Source organism: Salvelinus sp. IW2-2015, linkage group LG18 (assembly GCF_002910315.2).
Source record: "Salvelinus sp. IW2-2015 linkage group LG18, ASM291031v2, whole genome shotgun sequence".
NCBI lineage: Eukaryota > Metazoa > Chordata > Actinopteri > Salmoniformes > Salmonidae > Salvelinus > Salvelinus sp. IW2-2015.
The window spans coordinates 72,217,791-72,239,173 of record NC_036858.1 but is presented as its reverse complement, the minus strand read 5'-3'; the positions used below and the strand labels follow the sequence as shown (position 1 = coordinate 72,239,173).

The 21,383-nt window shown below is 41.6% G+C and overlaps 1 protein-coding gene and 1 long non-coding RNA gene across 2 annotated transcripts in view; both read right to left on the bottom strand.

The window, feature by feature from the left end:
- LOC139029192 (uncharacterized) overlaps positions 1-21,383 on the bottom strand; it is a 1,029,896-nt gene that overhangs the window by 340,427 nt on the left and 668,086 nt on the right. The gene's annotated exons all lie outside the window — the stretch shown is intronic.
- LOC111978020 (neurexin-1a-like) overlaps positions 1-21,383 on the bottom strand; it is a 115,675-nt gene that overhangs the window by 13,261 nt on the left and 81,031 nt on the right. The window contains exons 5-9 of the mRNA XM_070448208.1: positions 15,743-15,865; positions 13,044-13,187; positions 12,585-12,822; positions 12,289-12,479; positions 8,160-8,333 (exon numbers count right to left, since the gene is read on the bottom strand). Of these exons, the coding sequence (XP_070304309.1) occupies positions 8,160-8,333; positions 12,289-12,479; positions 12,585-12,822; positions 13,044-13,187; positions 15,743-15,865 (870 nt within the window). The remainder of the gene's footprint in view (positions 1-8,159; positions 8,334-12,288; positions 12,480-12,584; positions 12,823-13,043; positions 13,188-15,742; positions 15,866-21,383) is intronic.

Genomic DNA, 21,383 nt, shown 5'->3' with positions numbered 1-21,383 from the left:
GGTATAGGATCTAGGGGTCAGTTTAGAGGACTGGTGAGTGATCCTTGTATTCCCCTCTGGGGCTGAAGCCCAAATGTTATGACACGGGAGTGAGTGGGGTAACACTGAGTTGTCATTGAGTTTGAGGGGGTGAGGGTGGAAGTGGTGGTTGTAGAAGTTTGTGTGGTGTGGGGGGTTTGGGGTGGTGTGAGTGGGTTGGGGTAATGTGTATGTGTGTGTGTGGGGTGTGGGGTGGTGTGAGTGGTTGTAATGTTGGTGATTGTGGTGTGTGTGTTGTGTGTGTGTGTGTGTGTGTGTGTGTGTGTGTGTGTGTGTGTGTGTGTGTGTGTGTGTGTGTGTGTGTGTGTGTGTGTGTGTGTGTGGTGTGTGTTGTCGGGTGTGAGTGGTGTGAGTGGTTGGGGTAATGTGTGTTGGGGTGTGGGGTGGGGTTACAAATGCAGAGGGAGGAAGAGGGATTATCAGGCTCTGTATCAAACAAACCTAATCTATATACCTTGTAGATCAGCTTTCATCAATGCTTGATCAAGTCAGCAAAACAGTAAGGAAAGTAAAAGGCAGAATATACCAGGTTAGTAAAGCATTGACATGTTGTCAGAGATTATTAACAGGAAACACAAATATAAGCAGGAGAGGATGGAGAGACGTCAGAGAAAAGTTAGAGAGACGTCAGAGAGAAGACGGAAAGAGGTCAGAGAGAAGATGGAGAGACAGACAGAAGATGGAGAGATGACAGAGAGAAGACGGGGAGATGTCAGAGAGAAGACGGAGAGACGACAGAGAGAAGACAAGATAGGTCAGAGAGAAGACAAGAGAGGTCAGAGAGAAGACAGAGAGACGACAGAGAGAAGACAGAGAGACGACAGAGAAAAGACAGAGAGACGATAGAGAGAAGACAGAGAGACGACAGAGAGAAGACAGAGAGACGACAGAGAGAAGACAAGAGAGGTCAGAGAGAAGATCGGAGCGACGTCAGAAAGAAGTCAGAGAGAAGTCAGAGAGACAAAGTAACAAACAAGATTTCATATAGGAGAAAGCAGTCAGAACCCATTATCTAAAGTCGAGAAATAGCCATAAATGAGTCAATCAGAAAAAATAAGTAGGAGAGAATAAAAGCAAGGGAATGTATGGTCGTAAGAAGTGGATACATTTGAATGGTTCTTTGAGGTGAAGGAAGAAGCAGAAATAATTTTAGGAGTGACAATTACGAACAGTCACATACAGTCCCTTCTTATTCAGTTACTCACTCACACCTACACTTCAGTCAGTCAGTCAGTCACACCTACACTTCAGTCAGTCAGTCAGTCACACCTACAATTCAGTCAGTCAGTCACACCTACACTTCAGTCAGTCAGTCACAACTACACTTCAGTCAGTCAGTCACACCTACACTTCAGTCAGTCAGTCACACCTACATTTCAGTCAGTCAGTTCCATCACAAATACACTTCAGTCAAGTCAGTACACTACCATTCAGTCATTCACTCACACTACACTTCAGTCAGTCAGTCAGTCAATCCTCAACGCCACACTTGGGGTCAGTCAGTAAGTCAGTCAGTCACTCACCACACTTCAGTCAGTCAGTCACATCTCCACTTCAGTTCAGTCAGTCATCACCTACAACTTCAGTCAGTCAGTCACCCTACACTTCAGTCAGTATCAGTCAGTCAGTCACACCTACAACCTCAGTCAGTTCAAGCTAGATCTAGGGCGAGAGTCAGTCAGTCACACTCCAATTCAGTCAGTCAGTAGTCAGGTCAGTCAGTCAGTCAGACCTTACACTCAGTCAGTCTCTCACACCTACACTCAGTCAATCACTTACACTACACTTCAGTCAGCCATTCAGTCACACTACACTTCAGGCAGTCCTCTCACACCTACACTTCAGTCAGTCAGTCAGTCACACATTCACTTCAGTCAGTCACACCCACACTTCAGTCAGTCAGTCAGTCAGTCACACATACACTTCAGTCACTCACTCACACCCTACAATTCAGTCAGTCATTCACTCACACCTCAATCAGTCATTCACTCAACACCTACACTTCAGTCGGTCAGACACTCAAACTACATTTCAGTCAGTCAGTCAGTCACACCAACACTTCAATCAGTCAGTCACGCTACACTCAGTCATCATCACACCTACACTTCAGTTAGTCATTCACACATACACTTATGTCAGTCACACCTACACTTCAGTCAGTCACTCACACCTAACATTTCAGTCAGTCACTCAAGTCGCACCTACACTTCAGGCGTCAGTCAGTCAGTTCAACTACACTTCAAGTCAGTCAGTCAGTCAGTCACACCACTACAGAGTTCAGTCAATCAGTGCATGTCAATCACTCACACCCACCACTTCAGTCAGTCAGTCACACCTCACTTCAGTCAGTCAGTCCACCTACCTTCAGTCAGTCAGTCAACCTACACTTCAGTCAGTCAGTCAGTCAGTCAGTCACACCTACACCCTCAGTCAGTCACTCAGATCTACAAGTCAGTCAGTCACACCTCCAATCATCAGTCAGTCGTCATGTCAGTCAGTCAGTCAGTCAGTCAGTCAGACCTACACTTCAGTCAGTCTCTCACACCTACACTTCAGTCAGTCACTTACACCTACACTTAGTCAGCCATTCAGTCACACCTACACTTCAGGCAGTCTCCAACCTACACTTCAGTCAGTCAGTCAGTCACACATTCACTTCAGTCAGTCACACCCACACTTCAGTCAGTCAGTCAGTCATCACATCACTTCAGTCACTCACTCACACCTACAATTCAGTCAGTCATTCACTCACACTACACATCAGTCATTCACTACACCACAATATTCATATAGGTGCACACTCACTACATTTCAGCAGTCACTCAGTCACACCACAACAACTTCAATCAGTCAGTCAGCCTACACTTCAGTCCATTACTCACACCTACACTTCAGTTTCATTCACACATACACTTATGTCAGTCACACCTACACTTCAGTCATCACTCACACCTACATTTCAGTCAGTCACTCAGTGCACCCTACACTTCAGCAGTCAGCTCAGTCAGTCTCAACTACACTTCAGTCAGTCAGTCAGTCACACTACAATTCAGTCAGTCAGTCAGGCAGTCAGTCAGTCAAAAACCTCACTCATTCAGTCATTCACACCAACATTTCAGTTCAGTCAGTCATTCCTCCACTTCAGTCAGTCTCTACACCTAAACTTCAGTCAGTCAGCAGCAGTCAGTCAGTGTCAGTCCACGTGTCAGTCAGTCAGTCAGTCACGTCAGTCAGTCACACCTACACTTCAGTCAGTCTCTCACACCTAAATTCAGTCAGTCACTCCACCCTACACTTCAGTCAGTCACTCCACCACATTTCAGTCAGTGAGTCATCACAACCTACAATCAGTCAGTCACTCACACCTATCACTCCGCCTATAGTCACACCCTACACTTCAGTTAGTCATTCACAACCTACACGTCTGTAGTCAACATCACTTCAAGTCAGTCACTTCACACCTGACATTTCAGTCAGTCCCTCAAATCCAAATACACTTCAGGGGAGTCAGGTCAGTCACAACCTAACATTCAGTCAGTCAGTAAGTCGTCCACCATACAATTCAGTCAGTCAGTCAGTCAGTCATCACATCACTCAGTTAGTCAGTCCACCCCTACACCTTCAGTCAGTCAGTCACCCTAATTTCATCGTCAGTCAACCCTACACTTCAGTCAGTCAACTCAGTCACACCTACACTTCAGTCAGTCAGTTCCACATCCACTTCAGTCAGTCAGTCACACCTACACTTCATACAGGTCAATACATCAGTCACACCTACACCTCAGTCAGTCCATCAGATCTACAAGTCAAGTCAGTCCCAGTCACACCTCCAATTCAGGTCAGTTCAGTCAGTCAGTCAGTCAGTCAGGTCAGCACCACACTTCTACACTTCAGTCAGTCTCTCACACTACACTCAGTCAGTCTCTCACAACCTACTACTTCATCAGTCCTTACAACCTACACTTCAGTCAGCCATTCAGTCACACCTAACTTCAGGCCAGTCTCTCACACCCTACACTTCAGTCAGTCAGGTCACACACACTTCAGTCAGTCTCTCACACCCTCACTTCCAGTCATCACTTAACTCACTTCAGTCAGCGCATTTCAGTTCACACCTACAATTTCAAGTCAGTCACACACTACACTTCAGTCATCAACCTAAACTGAACTGATCTTTGCATGGGTTGTTTCATTGCGTAATCTTCCTCTTGAAGTTTGGATATTGAATATGGTATTGTACTCAGCTGCAGTTGTGTGGAACAGTTTACAAAAATAACAATAATATCAAGACATCCTGTGTCAAGCATTATCATTTATAGAACAATATTAACACAGAAGAGTGGAGGACGATGACGTTGAAATTAAAACTATTAATTAAAAACTATTATTATGCAACACAAATCGAATCCATACTTCAGAAGATCTGCTTCTGGCAAACACGCAGACTCACTAAGCATTCACAGAGCACAGTGTGTGATTTCTCTGTGTGTGTGTGTGTTTGTGTGTGTGTGTGTGCTTGTACAAAAATGTGTCAGTGATAGTAATCTGATTGAGAGTAATCTGATTATACTGTTCAGTGTCACGACTTCCGCCGATAGTGGTCCCTTCTCCTTGTCGGTTCGGGTGTTCGCGGTCGACGTCACCGACCTTCTAGCCATCGCTGATCCTCTTTTTCATTTTCCATTGGTTTTTTGTCTTGTCTCCCATCACACCTGGTTCTAATCCCTCAATTACATGTTTGTGTTTTAACCTTCTGTTTCCCTCATGTCCTTGTCGGGAATATTTATTGTAAGTGTATGTGTACGTCTGTACTGGTGTGCGTCGGGTTCTGTTACCCATTGATTTTTATTATTATGTTTTCCGGTGGGTTTTTTTGTATAACTGCGCCGTTGGAAACACAGTTATTTCTCTCCTGCGTCTTACTTCTCTGCCGCCAGTTCACACCCTTACAGTCACAGTGAGTAATCTGATTATTCTGTCATTGAGAGTAATCTGAATTATTCTGTCATTGAGAGTAATCTGATTATACTGTCATTGACAGAAGTAATCTGATTATACTGTCAGTGAGAGTAATCTGATTATTCTGTCATTGAGAGTAATTGCTGATTCTGTCATTGAGATAACTGATTATACTGTCATTGAGAGTAATCTGATTATTCTGTCATTGAGAGTAATCTGATTATACTGTCATTGAGAGTAATCTGATTATTCTGTCATTGAGTAATCTGATTATACTGTCATTGAGAGTAATCTGATTATCACTGTCATTGAGAGTAATCTGATTATACTGTCATTGAGAGTAATCTGATTATTTGTCATTGAGAGTAATCTGATTATACTGTCATTGAGAGTAATCTGATATACTGTCATTGAGAGTAATTGATTATACTGTCATGAGAGTAATCTGATTATTCTGTCATTGAGAGTAATCTGATTATTCTGTCATTGAGAGTAATCTGATTATTCTGTATTGAGAGTAATCTGATTATACTGTCATTGGAGAATTTTTAATCTGATTATACTGTCATGAGAGTAATCTGATTATTCTGTCATTGAGTAATCTGATTATTCTGTCATTGAGAGTAATCTGAATTTATACTGTCATTGAGAGTAATATCTGATTATTCTGTCATTGAGAGTAATCTGATTATACTTGTCATTGAGAGTAATCTGATTATTCTGTCATTGAGAGTAATCTGATTATTACTGTCATTGAGAGTTATAATCTGATTATAACTGTCATTGGAGAGTAATCTGATTATACTGTCATTGAGAGTAATCTGATTATCTGGTCATTGAGAGTAATCTGATTATACTGTCATTGAGAGTATCTATCTGTTTGAGAGAATTGATTATACTGTCATTGAGAGTAATCGATTATTCGTCATTGCAGATAATCTGATTATACTGTCATTGAGAGTAATCTTGATTATACTGTCATTGAGAGTAATCTGATTATTCTGTCATTGAGAGTAATCTGATTATACTGTCATTGAGAGTAATCTGATTATACTGTCATTGAGAGTAATCTGATTATCTGTCATGAAGTAATCTGATTATTATATTGAGAGTATCTGATTATACTGTCATTGAGAGTAATCTGATTATCTGTCATTGAGAGTAATCTGATTATACTGTCATTGAGAGTAATCTGATTATATGGATAGCCAAATGAATCAGAAATTATGAGGGTAGAGGACTGGCAGCTGTTGACATATTCTAACAGCATACCTACATAGTTTATGGAGGTTAACATGTGCCAAAGGGTGAGTTTTTTGTACTGGGTGGTGTGTGTGTGTGGTGTGTGTGTGTGTTGTGTGTGTGTGTGTGTGTGTGTGTGTGTGTGTGTGTGTGTGTGTGTGTGTGTGTGTGTGTGTGTGTGTGTGGCGTGCGTGCGTGCGTGCGTGCGTGCGTGCGTGCGTGCGTGCGTGCGTGCGTGTGTGCGTGCGTGTCTGCGTGCGTGTCGTCTGCGTCAGTATGTGTGTGTATGCATATGCGAGCAGAGTACAAGACTGTTGAAAAACAAGGAAAAGTGTTCACATTATTGAGAAGTGAATGAAAGGTTTGTTAATGAGTTATGTAAGAGGCTGATGAAACAGTGTGAGGCTGTCTAGACCAAAGTAGAAGCATTGGGAAATAATGTTGTTTCTAGAGTGTGGAATGAAAATGGTTCTTTCACAGGGACTCTATGTAGAAAATATATATTTCCCTTTGGAAGGTTGGTGACTTTAAAAGGTGAAAACACTGTTATTTCAAACAAGTCATTGTCTTCGTTTCTTCAATGTTCAACAGCCTTTGACTGAGGAAGGCATCTTAGAGGAGAGTGCACTGGTTGCTTGACTGTATTTTACACCATGTATAGTCCAGTGTACACAAATAACCATGACAGTCATTCTATGATTACAGTGAAGAGAGGAACTTATTATGAATAGCTCAGATTTGTCCACTAACGTTTGAATTTGAGAGTGGACAGGATGTCTTATATCGGTTTGGATAGTGGCCAAGGTGTCTTATCTCTGTTTGATAGTGGCCAAGGTGTCTTATCTCTGTTTTGTTAGTGGCCAAGGTGTTTATCTCTGTTTTGATAGTGGCCAAGGTGTCTTATCTCTGTTTTGATAGTGGCCAAGGTGTCTTATCTCTGTTTTGATAGTGGCCAAGGTGTCTTATCTCTGTTTTGATAGTGGCCAAGGTTTTTATCTCTGTTTTGATAGGGCCAAGTGTCTTATCTCTGTTTTGATAGTGGCAAGGTGTCTTATCTCTGTTTTGATAGTGGCAAGGTGTCTTATCTCTTTTTTGATAGTGGCCAAGGTGTCTTATCTCTGTTTTGATAGTGCCAAGGTGTCTTATCTCTGTTTTGATAGTGGCCAAGGTGTCTTATCTCTGTTTTGATAGTGGCCAAGGTGTCTTATCTCTGTTTTGATAGTGCCAGGGTGTCTTATCTCTGTTTTGATAGTGGCCAAGGTGTCTTATCTCTGTTTTGTAGTGCCAAGGTGCTTATCTCTGTTTGATAGTGGCCAAGGTGTCTTATCTCTTGTTTGATAGTGGCCAAGGGTTTATCTCTGTTTGATAGTGGCCAAGGTGTCTTATTCTCTGTTTGATAGTCCAAGGTGTCTTATCTCTGTTTTGATAGTGCCAGGTCTTATCTCTGTTTTGATAGTGGCCAAGGTGTCTTATCTCTGTTTTGATAGTGGCCAAGGGTGTCTTTCCTGTTTTGATAGTGGCAGGTGTTTAATCTTCTGTTTTGATAGTGGCCAAGGTGTCTTATCTCTGTTTTGATAGTGGCCAAGGTGTCTTATCTCTGTTTTGATAGTAACCAAGGGGTCTTATCTCTGTTTTGATAGTGGCCAAGGTGTCTTCTCTGTTTGGATAGTGGCCAGGGTGTCTTTTCTCTGTTTTGATAGTGGCCAAGGTGTCTTATCTCTGTTTTTCTACATGCTACAGGCAGAAGAGGATGGGTCACCCTAGGCCAGGTTACTCTACATCACTTTGTGACAAAGGCTAATGTAAAAAGGTCTGAAATACATTTGATTGAGTTCTCATCTTCTCAACCCTTCTCTATCTGGCCCACACTTGCCAGGGTTAGCTTGTGTTAGTGTGTGTTAGGGTGTGTGTGTGTTTACCTTCGCAGCCCCTCTCTATCTGGCCGACACATGCCAGGGCGTCTGACATCAGGTCCGGTAGGCGTCCGTTCAGGTCCACCGATGCTAGGCAACCCTGGAAGCCCTCCTTGGCGTGAACTAATTTGGGAAGCTCCTTGTACGTCTCTTTGGCCACGCCACCTATATACAGGTCGCCTGTGAAGGACGGGGGAGGAAGAAGATGAAGAATAGTGGCATGTCAAGAAATTCAATCTCCAGACAAGCAACGTATAGGAAATAGCTCTCTGGTCGAAGTCTTACATTATTAATAGAAATGAAGAAGATGAGGTGAATACACATGAGGGGGAAGACAAAGGGACAGGAAGGGTTAATATCACTGGTGAGGTGACCACTGTGTCTATAATACAGCCTGCATGACTATTCAGAATGAGAAAGGGAGAGAACAGAAAAATGGATTGGTGCTGTTCAGTAAAACAACCCTATACATCAAGTCACTGTGTTCCGTCATATCCTCACATGATTTCTCCTTGCTATGACAATGACACTACACTACTTATTTCCTTCCTCCCAAGACGTAGCTGCATGCCCACTGCAAGGCCTCTCCATCACAGATGACAACTCCACGGTGTCCCCCTCCCAGAGRGCAAATAACCTTGGCGTGACCCTGGACAACACCAACATCAAAGCAGTCACTCGCTCCTATAGGTTCATGCTCTACAACATCCGTAGAGTATGACCTCACCTTAAACAGGAAGTGGCACAGGTTCTAATCCAGGCACTTGTCATCTCCCATCTGGACTAGAGCAACAAGACCATGGTACTTGCCTACAGAGCAGCAAGAAYAACTTCCCCTCTCTTCCTTCAGCCTACACTCAAACCCTACACCCCGACCTGAGTACTCCATTCTGCCACCACACAAAATGCCTTTGACAGAAATGCCTTGTGGAACATMTTAACTTTCATGTTCCTTAATAACAAACTTGTATTCCATCAGTAAATATGAATACAATTGTTCAATTTCGAGCCTAGTTGTTTAGCCACAGAAAAAGGCAGGAACCTTCTCTCTAGCCATGAATTGCTGAGAAAATGAGTGGGCTGGACATGCCGAGAGATGAGTTTCAGATTGTTCTGCGGTGTAGCATCTTGTGTCTATAAAATGAGCTTATCGTTATGTTTAGATAATCCTTTCTACTGCAGTTTTTTTMAAATATATAATGTTAGCCATGGAGAACTACAAATATGTTGRTAKTGCTCTCAATAACATTGCTGCCCTGAATGTATCAGGCGCTATCGACAAAGGTAAGTGGGAAAAAGTTGTGATGGCCTACTTTCTGGAGGACGATCGTGTCATGCTGACCCTCTCTGACTCTGAAAATTAATCAGACGAGGAGGAAATCCCTGATTTAGGTAAAAACATTTCAATTGAAGAAGACATTGTAGAGACTTCTGATGACAGTGATGGGGAAGAAACGGCAATCAACAGTTTTGTTGTCACGGAAGAAGTTGACCGAGTTTTGAAATCAGTTTCTGGTAGAAGCAGAGTATGATAAGGAGATGAATAGATTGATTGCAAATGCAGAGGGAGTAGTGATGGGGAAGAAACGGCAATCAACAGTTTTGTTGTCACGGAAGAAGTTGACCGAGTTTTGAAATCAGTTTCTGGTAGAAGCAGAGTATGATAAGGAGATGAATAGATTGATTGCAAATGCAGAGGGAGTTGAAAAGAGAACACAGAAGGCTGCTGTATAAAAAACCTGTCTCTGGATTACATCTTCAAACGGAAGGGCAAGTGACAGAGAGGGAGAAAGATCTGATGATTCTTATGGTATTGCACACAGTCAGTGTGAACCAGAGTGACTTGACACAACAGATCAAGCAAGATGTACAAACAAAACGGAAACGACACAGGACGTCTCATTTAATGACAGGGGTTGCAGTTTGCCGTGAAGGATTCATCCATATATACGGGTAAGAGTCTAGCTACAGTTTCAGATATTATACGTTTGTAATTTTGTCAGATAGTTGTTCAAGTTAAAGCTGACTGTTAGCTAGCTAGCTGACGTTAGATGGCTGGCTTGCTAGCTAACATTACATGTATGATCTGTGTGTAGTAATGTTCTCAGAATTTCATTTCACATTGCTAGTTTTAGCCTAGTGTTAGCTAGCTAACTAGCTAACATTGAACCTATGTGGTTAACTGTAGCTAGCTATGACAATCGGTTTGTATTGCTAGTACTCTTTGGATTGGGATTATGGTTCATTGTTTAGCTAGCTAGCTACATGTCTAAACAAAAGACACCAAGTTAAACTGTTAGCTAGCTAGCTGACGTTAGATGGCTGGCTCGCTCGCTAGCTAAAATTATGTTTATGATCTGTGTGTAGTAATGTTATCTCAGAATTCCATTTCACATTGCTAGTACTCTGTGGATTGGGATTATGGTTGTTTAGCTAGCATGTCTAAACAAAAGACTCCACTTCGCCAGATGATTACATGACCCATCAAGTTAGCCATGTGTGTCTGACAGASATTACGGCTATCTATTGTATAATAATGCTAAAATATTTGTATCTGGAATTTGTCTTTCAGCATCAATAGAACACGCCTGACTCTCCTCCACCACTCATACAAGGAGAAGGGTCTAATGCCGATGGTTGATGACAACACTTGGTATGTAAAGCATAAACAACAAGTTGTGACTATTGAGTTTACCTCCAACATGATTGGCACTACTTTTATTGATCTCACATTATTTCTGTATTTTCCAGAGGTATGTGTAGTCAGGCTGTGGAGAAGATTGCTGCTCCACATCTCAAGCACTAAGCAGGCAAATGACTTTCACGGAGCTATGTAAAGAGAAATACTTGATTGATGAAGGCATGTCATTCAGCAAAGGCAGCAGCGTAGTCATCAACTACATGCACCATTTCTTCAACAACTACAGAGTTTGGGAAACACYTGTGTACCTGAATTGTYYTAACTGCAGTGGCCAAAACAAGAACACATTTGTGATCTGGTATTATGCCTGGCGGACCATGCACAAGCTCCACCACAGTCTGGACCTTCACTTCCTGATCACAGGCCACACCTAGTTTGCCCCCGGCTGGTGCTTTGGCCTCATCAAGCATCGCTTCAGAAAGACCAAAGTGAACAGATTGTCTGAGATTGCTGGTGTTGTGAAGCACTTCAGATGAATATATATTGTTTTGCATTGTATMAGGTTATTCTTCTTATCTAAACTTGGGTGGTTGAATTGATGTTGTGCAAGGTTGTAATGTCTTCTCAATTGTTTTTGTTATTTCCTGTTTAACAGCTTCGATGCTCTGGAGCMGACATCCTTCCTCCCATAGATGGTCTGCCTGTACAAGCACCAACTGGACTGGACACAGCTAGACAAATTTATCTTGTTAAGAAGATCAGGGAGTTTTGTGACGAAGAGGCTATGGACACCTCAAAAGTGAGGTTACAAGTTTATCAACTTTCAAAGCAGAATTACTTTCCCATTGTTCCTCAAATGCAGTGTATGATATACCATTTTGTAGCTCTGTGTGAAAAACACAATTTCAAATGTTGCTACATAAGACCGAATCAAGGCGGTTGGTCAAATATGTGGCTGTCTCACCTAGCTGTCTTAAGATGAATCTGTAAGTCACTCTGGATAAGAGAGTCTTCTAAAAAAAAACAAATGTTAAATATACTTTATACACAGTTATAGACCAGTGTGGAACCACTGACCCCTGCTGGAAAAAAGCAGGTACTGATATAAACTACATACATGAACAGAACTTCTTGTCTAGAACTGACAAAGGGCCTTGAAGTATGCATCTGTTCCAGGATACATAATAATAATAATAATAATAATAATAATAATAATAATAATAATAATAATAATAATACAAATAATAATAATTATGGGCCTTGTGATACAGTAATTCCATTAACAGGATCCTGACTGTCATCTGACTGTCATTAAAAGACTCCATGTCCAACAGCAGACCAGAAACCTCTGTCATGCTGTACCCCAAAACCATAACAATAGTGACTAACTCTGTCCAACAGCAGACCAGTAAGCTCCTCTGTCACTCTGTACCCATAATGTCACTCTCCGTCAGAGTAGAAAGTAACGTAAACCCCCAGCCCCAGGCAGCCTACCCTTCAGGTCCAGGTTCTTGGCTCCCATGGTGGTCTGGGTGGTGATCTTGGTGTCGATCTTGACGGTGTGGAGGTTGTTAGTGTCTCGTGAGATCATGACATTGTGCCAATGGTTATCATTCAGGGGCTTGTTGGAGTTGCCCTTGATCAGGTGAGCTCCGTTCCCCAGGTCTGATACGTAGTGCAGGTAGCTGGAAAAAGACAGGTAGTCACATGAATAATGATGCAGACAGACACACACCCTCCCTTCAATATGAATTACTATCCTATAGTACAATTTGTCGTAACAAACGTACCCCTTGACCAGCTCGACCACAATGAAGTCGTTTCCATCCCCGCTGTTGAACAGTATGAGTCCATCTGATGAGGTGGTCTTGAACTGGAAGAACAGGTGCATAGAGTAGTAGGCCTGGAGAGTGGTCAGAGCAACGTAGCTCAACCGAGACTTGAACGTGACAGGGTCGGCAATGATGTTCTTGAAGCCAATCATGGCGTTGAGCTCACAGTAGTCAATGTCACCATTCTTACACAGGTCTACAGAGAGAATAGAACAGATACTTTGTTGATATTTTTTTAACCAAGAACAGACACAATTTGTGAAGCACAATTCTGCAATGTACCTCCAGAGAGAGAGTACCATCTCTGGGGTGAAGTGCCTTGCTCAAGAGATCAACACTTCTCCATCTCCTGGCCCAGGACTTGAACCAGCAACCTTCCAATTACTGACATTCCGCTCTAACCTACGGGCAACCTACCTATGTAGGCCATGCCGTTGAAGGAGAGGCTCTGCAGGTGGCCTATGAAGTTAGAGGGCACCAGTGAAAGGAACCTCTTCTCCGTCACGATGCCCGTCTCAATGTTGTGGAACTCTAACTGGGTGTGGTCACCTGCCATTTGACCTATTGATTGATAGGAGGGAGTGTGAGAGGGATGAGGGGACATAGGTAGGGGGAGGTCATTCAAACAATGGGTTTATACACAAAGTGCTGGCTTCCCAATACGGATTAAGATTAATCGTGGACTACCACACTTGCTCAATGTTGAAATATCTTTCTAGTCTATGTCTATGTTTATGTGTAAGCCCACCTCAACCACTCCAGTACCCTGCACATTGAGTATGACCTGGATATATTGACTTGTAAATAATAACCTGTATATGCTGACCTGAAAAAACTGACCTGTAAACTGACCTGTATATACTGATCTGCATAATGACCTGTGTATACTGACCTGTATATACAGACCTGTAAGTACCGACCTGTATTACTGACCTGTAATACTGACCCTTTGTTTACTGACCTGTATACTGACCTGTGTGTATACTGACCTGTGTATACTGACCTGTGTATACTGACCTGTATACTAACCTGTGTATTACTGACTGGAAATACTGACCTGTATATACTGACCTGTATATTAGACCTGTATATACTGACCTTTGTATACTGACCTGTGTATACTGACCGTGTATACTGACCTTTGTTTACTGACCTGTATATACTGACCTTTGTTTACTGACCTGTGTATACTGACCTGTATACTAACCTGTGTATAACTGACCTGTATATATGACCTGTAAATACTGACCTGTATATACTGACATGTATATTGACATTTATACTGACCTGTATACTGACCTGTATATACATACCTGTATATACTGACTTGTATACTGACCTGTATATACTGACCTGTATATACTGAACCTGTATATACATACCTGTATATACTGACCTTATACTGACCTGTATATACTGACCTGTATATACTGACCTGTATATACTGACCTGTATACTGACCTGTATATACTGACCTGTTGTATACTGACCTGTGTATACGACCTGTGTATACGACCTGTATATACTGACATGTATACTGACCTGTATATACATACCTGTATACTGACCTGTATATACTGACATGTGTATACTGACCTGTATATACTGACCTGTGTATACTGACCTGTATATACTGACATGTATACTGACCTGTATATACAATACTGTATACTGACCTGTATATACTGAAATGTATACAGACCTGTAAGTACCGACCTGTATACTGACCTGTATATACTGACCTTTGTTTACTGACCTGGTGTATACTGACCTGTGTACACTGACCTGTGTTATACTGACCTGTGTATACTGACCTGTATACATAACCTGTGTATACTGACCTGTAAATACTGACCTGTATATACTGACCTGTGTATACTGACCTGTATATACTGACCTTTGTATACTGACTCTGTGTGATACTGACCTGTGTATACTGACCTTTGTTTACTGACCTGTATATACTGACCTTTGTTTACTGACCTGTGTATACTGACCTGTGTATACTGACCTGTGTATACTGACCTGTATACACTGACCTTTGTTTACTGACCTGTGTATACTGACCTGTATACTAACCTGTGTATACTGACCTGTATATACTGACCTGTTAAATACTGACCTGCCTGTATATACTGACATGTATATTGACATTTATACTGACCTGTATACTGACCTGTATATACATACCTGTATATACTGACTTGTATACTACTACCGTGATATATACTGACCTGTACTATTACTGACCTGTATATACATACCTGTATATACTGACCTGTATACTGACCTGTATATACTGACCTGTATATACTGACCTGTATATACTGACCTGTATAACTGACCTGTATATACTGACCTGTGTATACTGACCTTACTGTGTATACTGACCTGTGTAATACTGACCTGTATATACTGAATGTATACTGACCTGTATATACATGACCTGTATACTGACCTGTAATACTGACCTGTGTATACTGACCTGTATATACTGACATGTATACTGACCTGTATATACATACCTGTATACTACCTGTATTACTGAAATGTATACTAGACCTGTAAATACATACCTGTAATACTGACCTGTATACTGACCTGATATACATACCTGTTATACTGACCTGTATATACTGACATGTATACTGAACATTTATACTGACCTGTATACTGACCTGTATATAACTAACCTGTATACTGACCTGTATATATACCTGTATACATGACCTGTATATACTGAATGTTATACTGACCTGATATACTACCTGATAATACTGACCTGTATACTGACCTGATATACTGACCTGTATACTGACTGAATACATATATACATACCTGTATATACTGATCTGTATACTGACCTGTATATACATACCTGTATATACTTGACCTGTGTTTTACTGACCATGTAATACTGACCTGTATACTGACCTGTATATATTGACCTGTATATACTGACGGATTTTATATCAGACATTATGGACTAGACCTGACCGATTTTCTGACCTAGTCCAAAGTCAAACTGTGTCTTACATATAAAGGGCCAAAGGAGCATCTTGAAAATTCTCACACGTATAAACATAGTCAGTTTGTTAGAGAGGGTGTGGATGTACCTTCTACAGGTTGAAGATCATCTACGGTGAGTTTCAAACTCTTTCCCCTCCTGAACACACGCACCGTGTGCCACTCGTTATCGTTCAGGTTCTGACCAGCAAAAATGGTCTCCGGACCCTTGCCTGTAGGATAGCCCAAACAGTGGTTAAGACACACACACCTCACCCAAACAGTGGTTAACACACACACCTCGGGACGGGGAGAAAAGAAACCAGAGTTAGTGCAGTGACAGGGAGTGTGTAGAAGGGTAGGGAGAGATGGAGAGATGGAGAGATGGAGAGAGGGAGAGATGGAGAGAGGGAGAGATGGAGAGATGGAGAGATGGAGAGATGGAGAGATGGAGAGATGGAGAGAGGGAGAGATGGAGAGATGGAGAGAAATTCCTGTTCTAGTATTTCTATGAGTGTTCTATTAATAATGTCACTAGGTGGCAGTAACGCGCCACCACAGTGCTGGCCTAGCTTGGCACTACAGAAGGGTAAGATACTGAGAAACAAACTCCGTCTTGTTTAGTTACTGTTATATGGCATTTCAAACCGTACTCTGTTGTCACCTCAATCAAATGAATTGTATATAATAATATTGGGGGCGAAAACTTATAGTCATAACTTAAATAGTCTTAACTAAAACACCTCAATCAAATGAATTGTAAATAATTATGTTAAAGGATACTTCTGGATTTTGGCAATGAGGCCTTTTATCTACTTCCCCAGTCAGATGAACTCTGGGATACCGTCTCTGTATCTTGGTTAACAATCACATTTCTACAATCATTTTCTAAAATCTGCATAAAACAATATGTGCATTTTCCCACCAGATGTTTCCATCAATCTGACTTTTTGCGGATAAAAGGCTGTGTGTGATGACATAGTGCAAATAAAAAAAAACTTTTACCATTAACTTCCAATGTACCGAAAGAAAAATATAAGTTAAATGGGTATGTCACTTTAACCATATCTACATGTACAWACTACCTCAATAAGCCTGACTAACCGGTGTATGTATGTAGCCTCGCTACTTTTATAGCCTCGCTACTGTATATAGCCTGTCTTTTTACTGWTGTTTTATTTCTTTACTTACCTACTGTTCACCTAACACCTTTTTTGCACTATTGGTTAGAGCCTGTAAGTAAGCATTTCACTGTAAGGTCTATGTAGACCTGTTGTATTCGGCGCACGTGACAAATAAACGTTGATTTGYTTTGATGTAGACCAAAGAGCTCTCCAAACAGGTCTGGGACAAAGTTGTGGAGAAGTACAGGTCAGGGTTGGGTTATAAAAAAATATCTGAAAACTTAGACCATCACACGAAGCACCACTAAATCCATTACTAAAAATATGGAAAGAATATGGCAKCACAACAAGCCTGCCAAGAGAGGGCCGCCCACCAAAACTCACGGACCAGGCAAGGAGGCTATTATTCAGAGAGGCAACAAAGAGACCAAAGATAACCCTGAAGGAGCTGCAAAGCTCCACAGTGGAGATTGGAGTATCTGTCCATAGGACCACTATAAGCCGTACACTCCACAGAGCTGGGCTTTACGGAAGAGTGGCCAGAAAAAAACCATTGCTTAAAGAAAAAAATAAGCAAACATGTTTGGTGTTCGCCAAATGCATGCAGGCGACTCCCCAAACATATTTAAGAAGGAACTCTGGACAGATGAGACGAAAATTTAGCTTTTTGGCCATCAAGGAAAACGCTATGTCTGTGGCAAACCCAACATCTCTCATCAACTTGAGACGACCATCCCCACAGTGAAGCATGGTGGTGGCAGCATCATGCTGTGGGGATGTTTTTCATCGGCAGGGACTGGGAATTTGGTCAGAATTGAAGGAATGATGGATGGCGCTAAATATAGGGAAATTCTTGAGGGAAATTGGTTTAAGTCTTCCGGAGATTTGAGACTGGGATGGAGGTTCACCTTCCAGCAGGACAACGACCCTAAACATACTGCTAAAGCAACACTTGAGTGGTTTAAGGTGAAACATTTAAATGTCTTGGAATGGCCTAGTCAAAGTCCAGACCTCAATCCAATTGAGAATCTGTGGTATGACTTAAAGATAGCTGTACACCAGCGGAACCCATCCAAGCTTATAAAGACATACCCCAAGAGACTTGCAGCTGTAATTGCTGCAAAAGGTGGCTCTACAAACTATTGACTTTGAATAGGGAATAGTTTTCAAGTTTTCAAGTTTTCAGTTTTTTTTGTCTTATTTCTTGTCTGTTTCACAATAAAAATATTTTGTGTCTTCAAAGTGGTATGCATGTTGTGTAAATCCAATGATACAACACCCCCCCCCCCCCAAAAAAAAATCTATTTAATTCCAGGTTCCAATAGTTAATAGGTAATAGGCAACAAACTTTGAAAAATGCCAATGGGGGTGAATACTATTGCAAGCCACTGTATACTATACTTCCATTCATTTGTTAAACTAAACTAGTACCAGGGGATCTTCAGARGAGTGTTGTGAGGCCTGTGAGTGTCCAAGAGCAAAAAAAAGGACATGTACAGTACCAGTCTAAAGTTTGGAACACCTACTCATTACAGGGTATTTCTTGATTTTTAATATTTTCTACATTGTAGAATAATTGTGAAGACATCACAACTATGAAATAACACATATGTATTCATGTAGTAACTACAAAAGTGTTCAACAAATCAAAATATATTTGCCGAGATGACAGTTTTGCACACTCTTGGCATTCTCTCAACCAGCTTCATGAGTTAGTTCCCTGGAATGCATTTCAATTAACCGGTGTGCCTTCTTAAACGTTAATTTGTGGAATTTATTTACTTCTTAATGCATTTGAGCCAATCAGTTGTGTTGTGACAAGGTAGGGGTGGTATACAGAAGTATACAGTATACAGTAGTCACCCTTTGCCTTGATGACAGCTTTGCACACTCTTGGCATGTTGTTGTCCGTGAGAGTCTCACCTCACGTGTAGCCCAAACTGTTTGGAAGCCACAGACAGAAGTTGGCAGATAGGCTGTACCGACTTCAGTCTCATCTTTCCATAGAGGGGTCATACTAGTTTGTAGGCCAAACCATTCGGACTATACAGACGATTTAGTGAGAAGAGCGATTTTTGGGATGTCTCATGGTCTGACAAACACCGCTCTGGCTCTGCCACCTTTCACCGCAGATGCGGAAGTGCGCCATCGGCAGATGTGTTGGACTATGACCCATCCAATGTAAAAAAACAGATATCTCTAGTTTAAACTGAAAGATTTTAATGTGATTTCTGTGAGGCCACAGAACTCGACTCTAGGGGGTTTTAAGGGGAAAAAATGATAAAATCGTAGGCAAAAATGTAACATTATTCAAGGTGCTAGTTTGAGCCGTCTAACTGTGACTGTGAGGCAGAGATGGACGTGTCTTGTCAAAGCTGAGAATAGAAGCTGGCAGAATGAGAAAATAAGGACTGTGATTTTATAAAGAGGGGCATCCCAGAGATTTTATAAAGTCATAACTGCCTAATGGCTAACTGTGAGAAAAATTACTGATGGTGTTGAAGTTGTATATTTAAATATGCAGTTTGTACCAAACGAGTACACTCGAGACAGTTCTGCATTGCATTCACACTTTATCAATGAAAAACCATTAAGGAGGAGAGACAGTTCCCATAGTAACTTAGAACATGAGGACAGTGGAGAACAACACCTCCTCTCCTCTGACACAGCATCAGGACATGACACAGCATCAGGACATGACACAGCATCAGGACATGACACAGCATCAGGACATGACACAGCATCAGGACATGACACAGCATCAGGACATGACACAGCATCAGGACATGACACAGCATCAAGACATGACACAGCATCAGGACATGACACAGCATCAGGACATGACACTGAAGGTAAGGCAGGACATGATGCTGTTGTGAATGTGGCTCATTTACTTAATAATGTGAGAGTTTGAAAGTATATACACATACACACACATAGACACACACATAGACACACACACTCACAATCAACATGTTCATAGTCAGAGCAGGAGCCACAGTCAGTGTATATCAAATTATTTCCTGCCATCTGGCAAAATATGAATCTCTCCTCTCCAGCAGAAGATAATGACTGCATACGATCAGAATCAGAGCCTGAACTTGACCCAATTGGAACACTGATCATTTGGTTTTCCCATAAAGCCATACTGTCTCCAGATTCAGAGAAACGTTAGGGTCCCAACATTGGGCAATTTGATTGTATGAAATCTCTGACATGTCCTGGACCTTAGACCAAAGACTTGAGAGTTTCCAACTCATACAGTGCGTCACTCACACAAGGAACATGTATCCTGCTGAACACCCCCTGCTCTCTTTTTTCTCTCTCTCTCTCTCTCTCTCTCCTCCTCCTCCTCCTCCTCCTCCTCGTCTCTCTGCCACAATGACAGAGGGATGGAAGACAAAGATCAAGCCATCCTTTCAAGTGCCCCAAATCCCTCCATCCCATTATTTAATATATTGCTCTCTCACCCTATTCCCATTCTCCAGGAGCCTGGTTTCTATCCTGCCCTGGCCTTGGTGTGTTGTTTAGCGCTTACAAAGCAAAATGGAGCTTCTGAGGTTGAGTATAGTAGCCCAGTGCTCCAGCTGCCTGTGATTTGCATACACATTGCATTGAGGCTTTGAAGATTTCAGAGAAAGAGGAAAGGAAGTAAATAGATGTAAGTTGGTTGAGTGGAATGAATCTGCTCGCCATATGAATGGATCCAGGGGGGAATGAAGACAGTGGAACCAAGCCAGCTGCAGCTTGGGGTGTTTCATATTAAGTATGGTTACATGCACACAATAATATGATGATTGTGGATAGTCACATGAATATAATAGTTTGATTAAAAAGTTTACATGGTTTGCAAGAAGGACAATTTCCCAAATGATCCTGTTTCCATGGACACATCTGAAATCAGGCTACCTGATGAGACTTTTGATAAATGCAGAAAATCACCAATCAAAATATACGTTCTACCACAGCGACCATGTTATTTTTGGGAAACGTACTTGATTCTGAGTTTGGATATATAAAGCTTGTATGTGAAAACTACTTCTAAGATGCAAACTTTCAGTTGTTCTGAACTCACTAAACTCAGACAGAGAGAGAGGAACAGGTCACTACACTACAACAGGATTAGACCCACCATAAGCAGGCCATTCTAGCAGAGTGGTTCACTGTCAGTAAAGACCATGTGCAGCAAAAAGTGTATGTGGTTGAATGTTGTCAAAATAACTTTGGCACACATTAGCATTGACAAGCTTTTAGAAGCTGTGACATTTACATCCAATGTCAGGCACCTGTGTTGTTTGTTTGCATGCAAATGTTCTTGGCTATACCGCACATGCCAATCCAATAATCCATTATCACTCCAGGTCACAGACTACATTTGCATAATCTGGGGTCTTTCTGTAATTGCTTTGTACAATCAGTGTGTGGGGCTGTGTGCGTGCGTGCTCATGTGTGCATGTGAAACATGAACTTTCCTCATAAAGCTGTCCAGAGATGCCGCTAACTGACAACACTAAATAACCCAATACCAATAAGGTGGTTTGAACATATAATTAGCAGAGAGAAATTAAGTAAAAAAAATATATATTGTCAATCCGTCAGAGTGCTAAAGATCTGATAGAATGGTTAA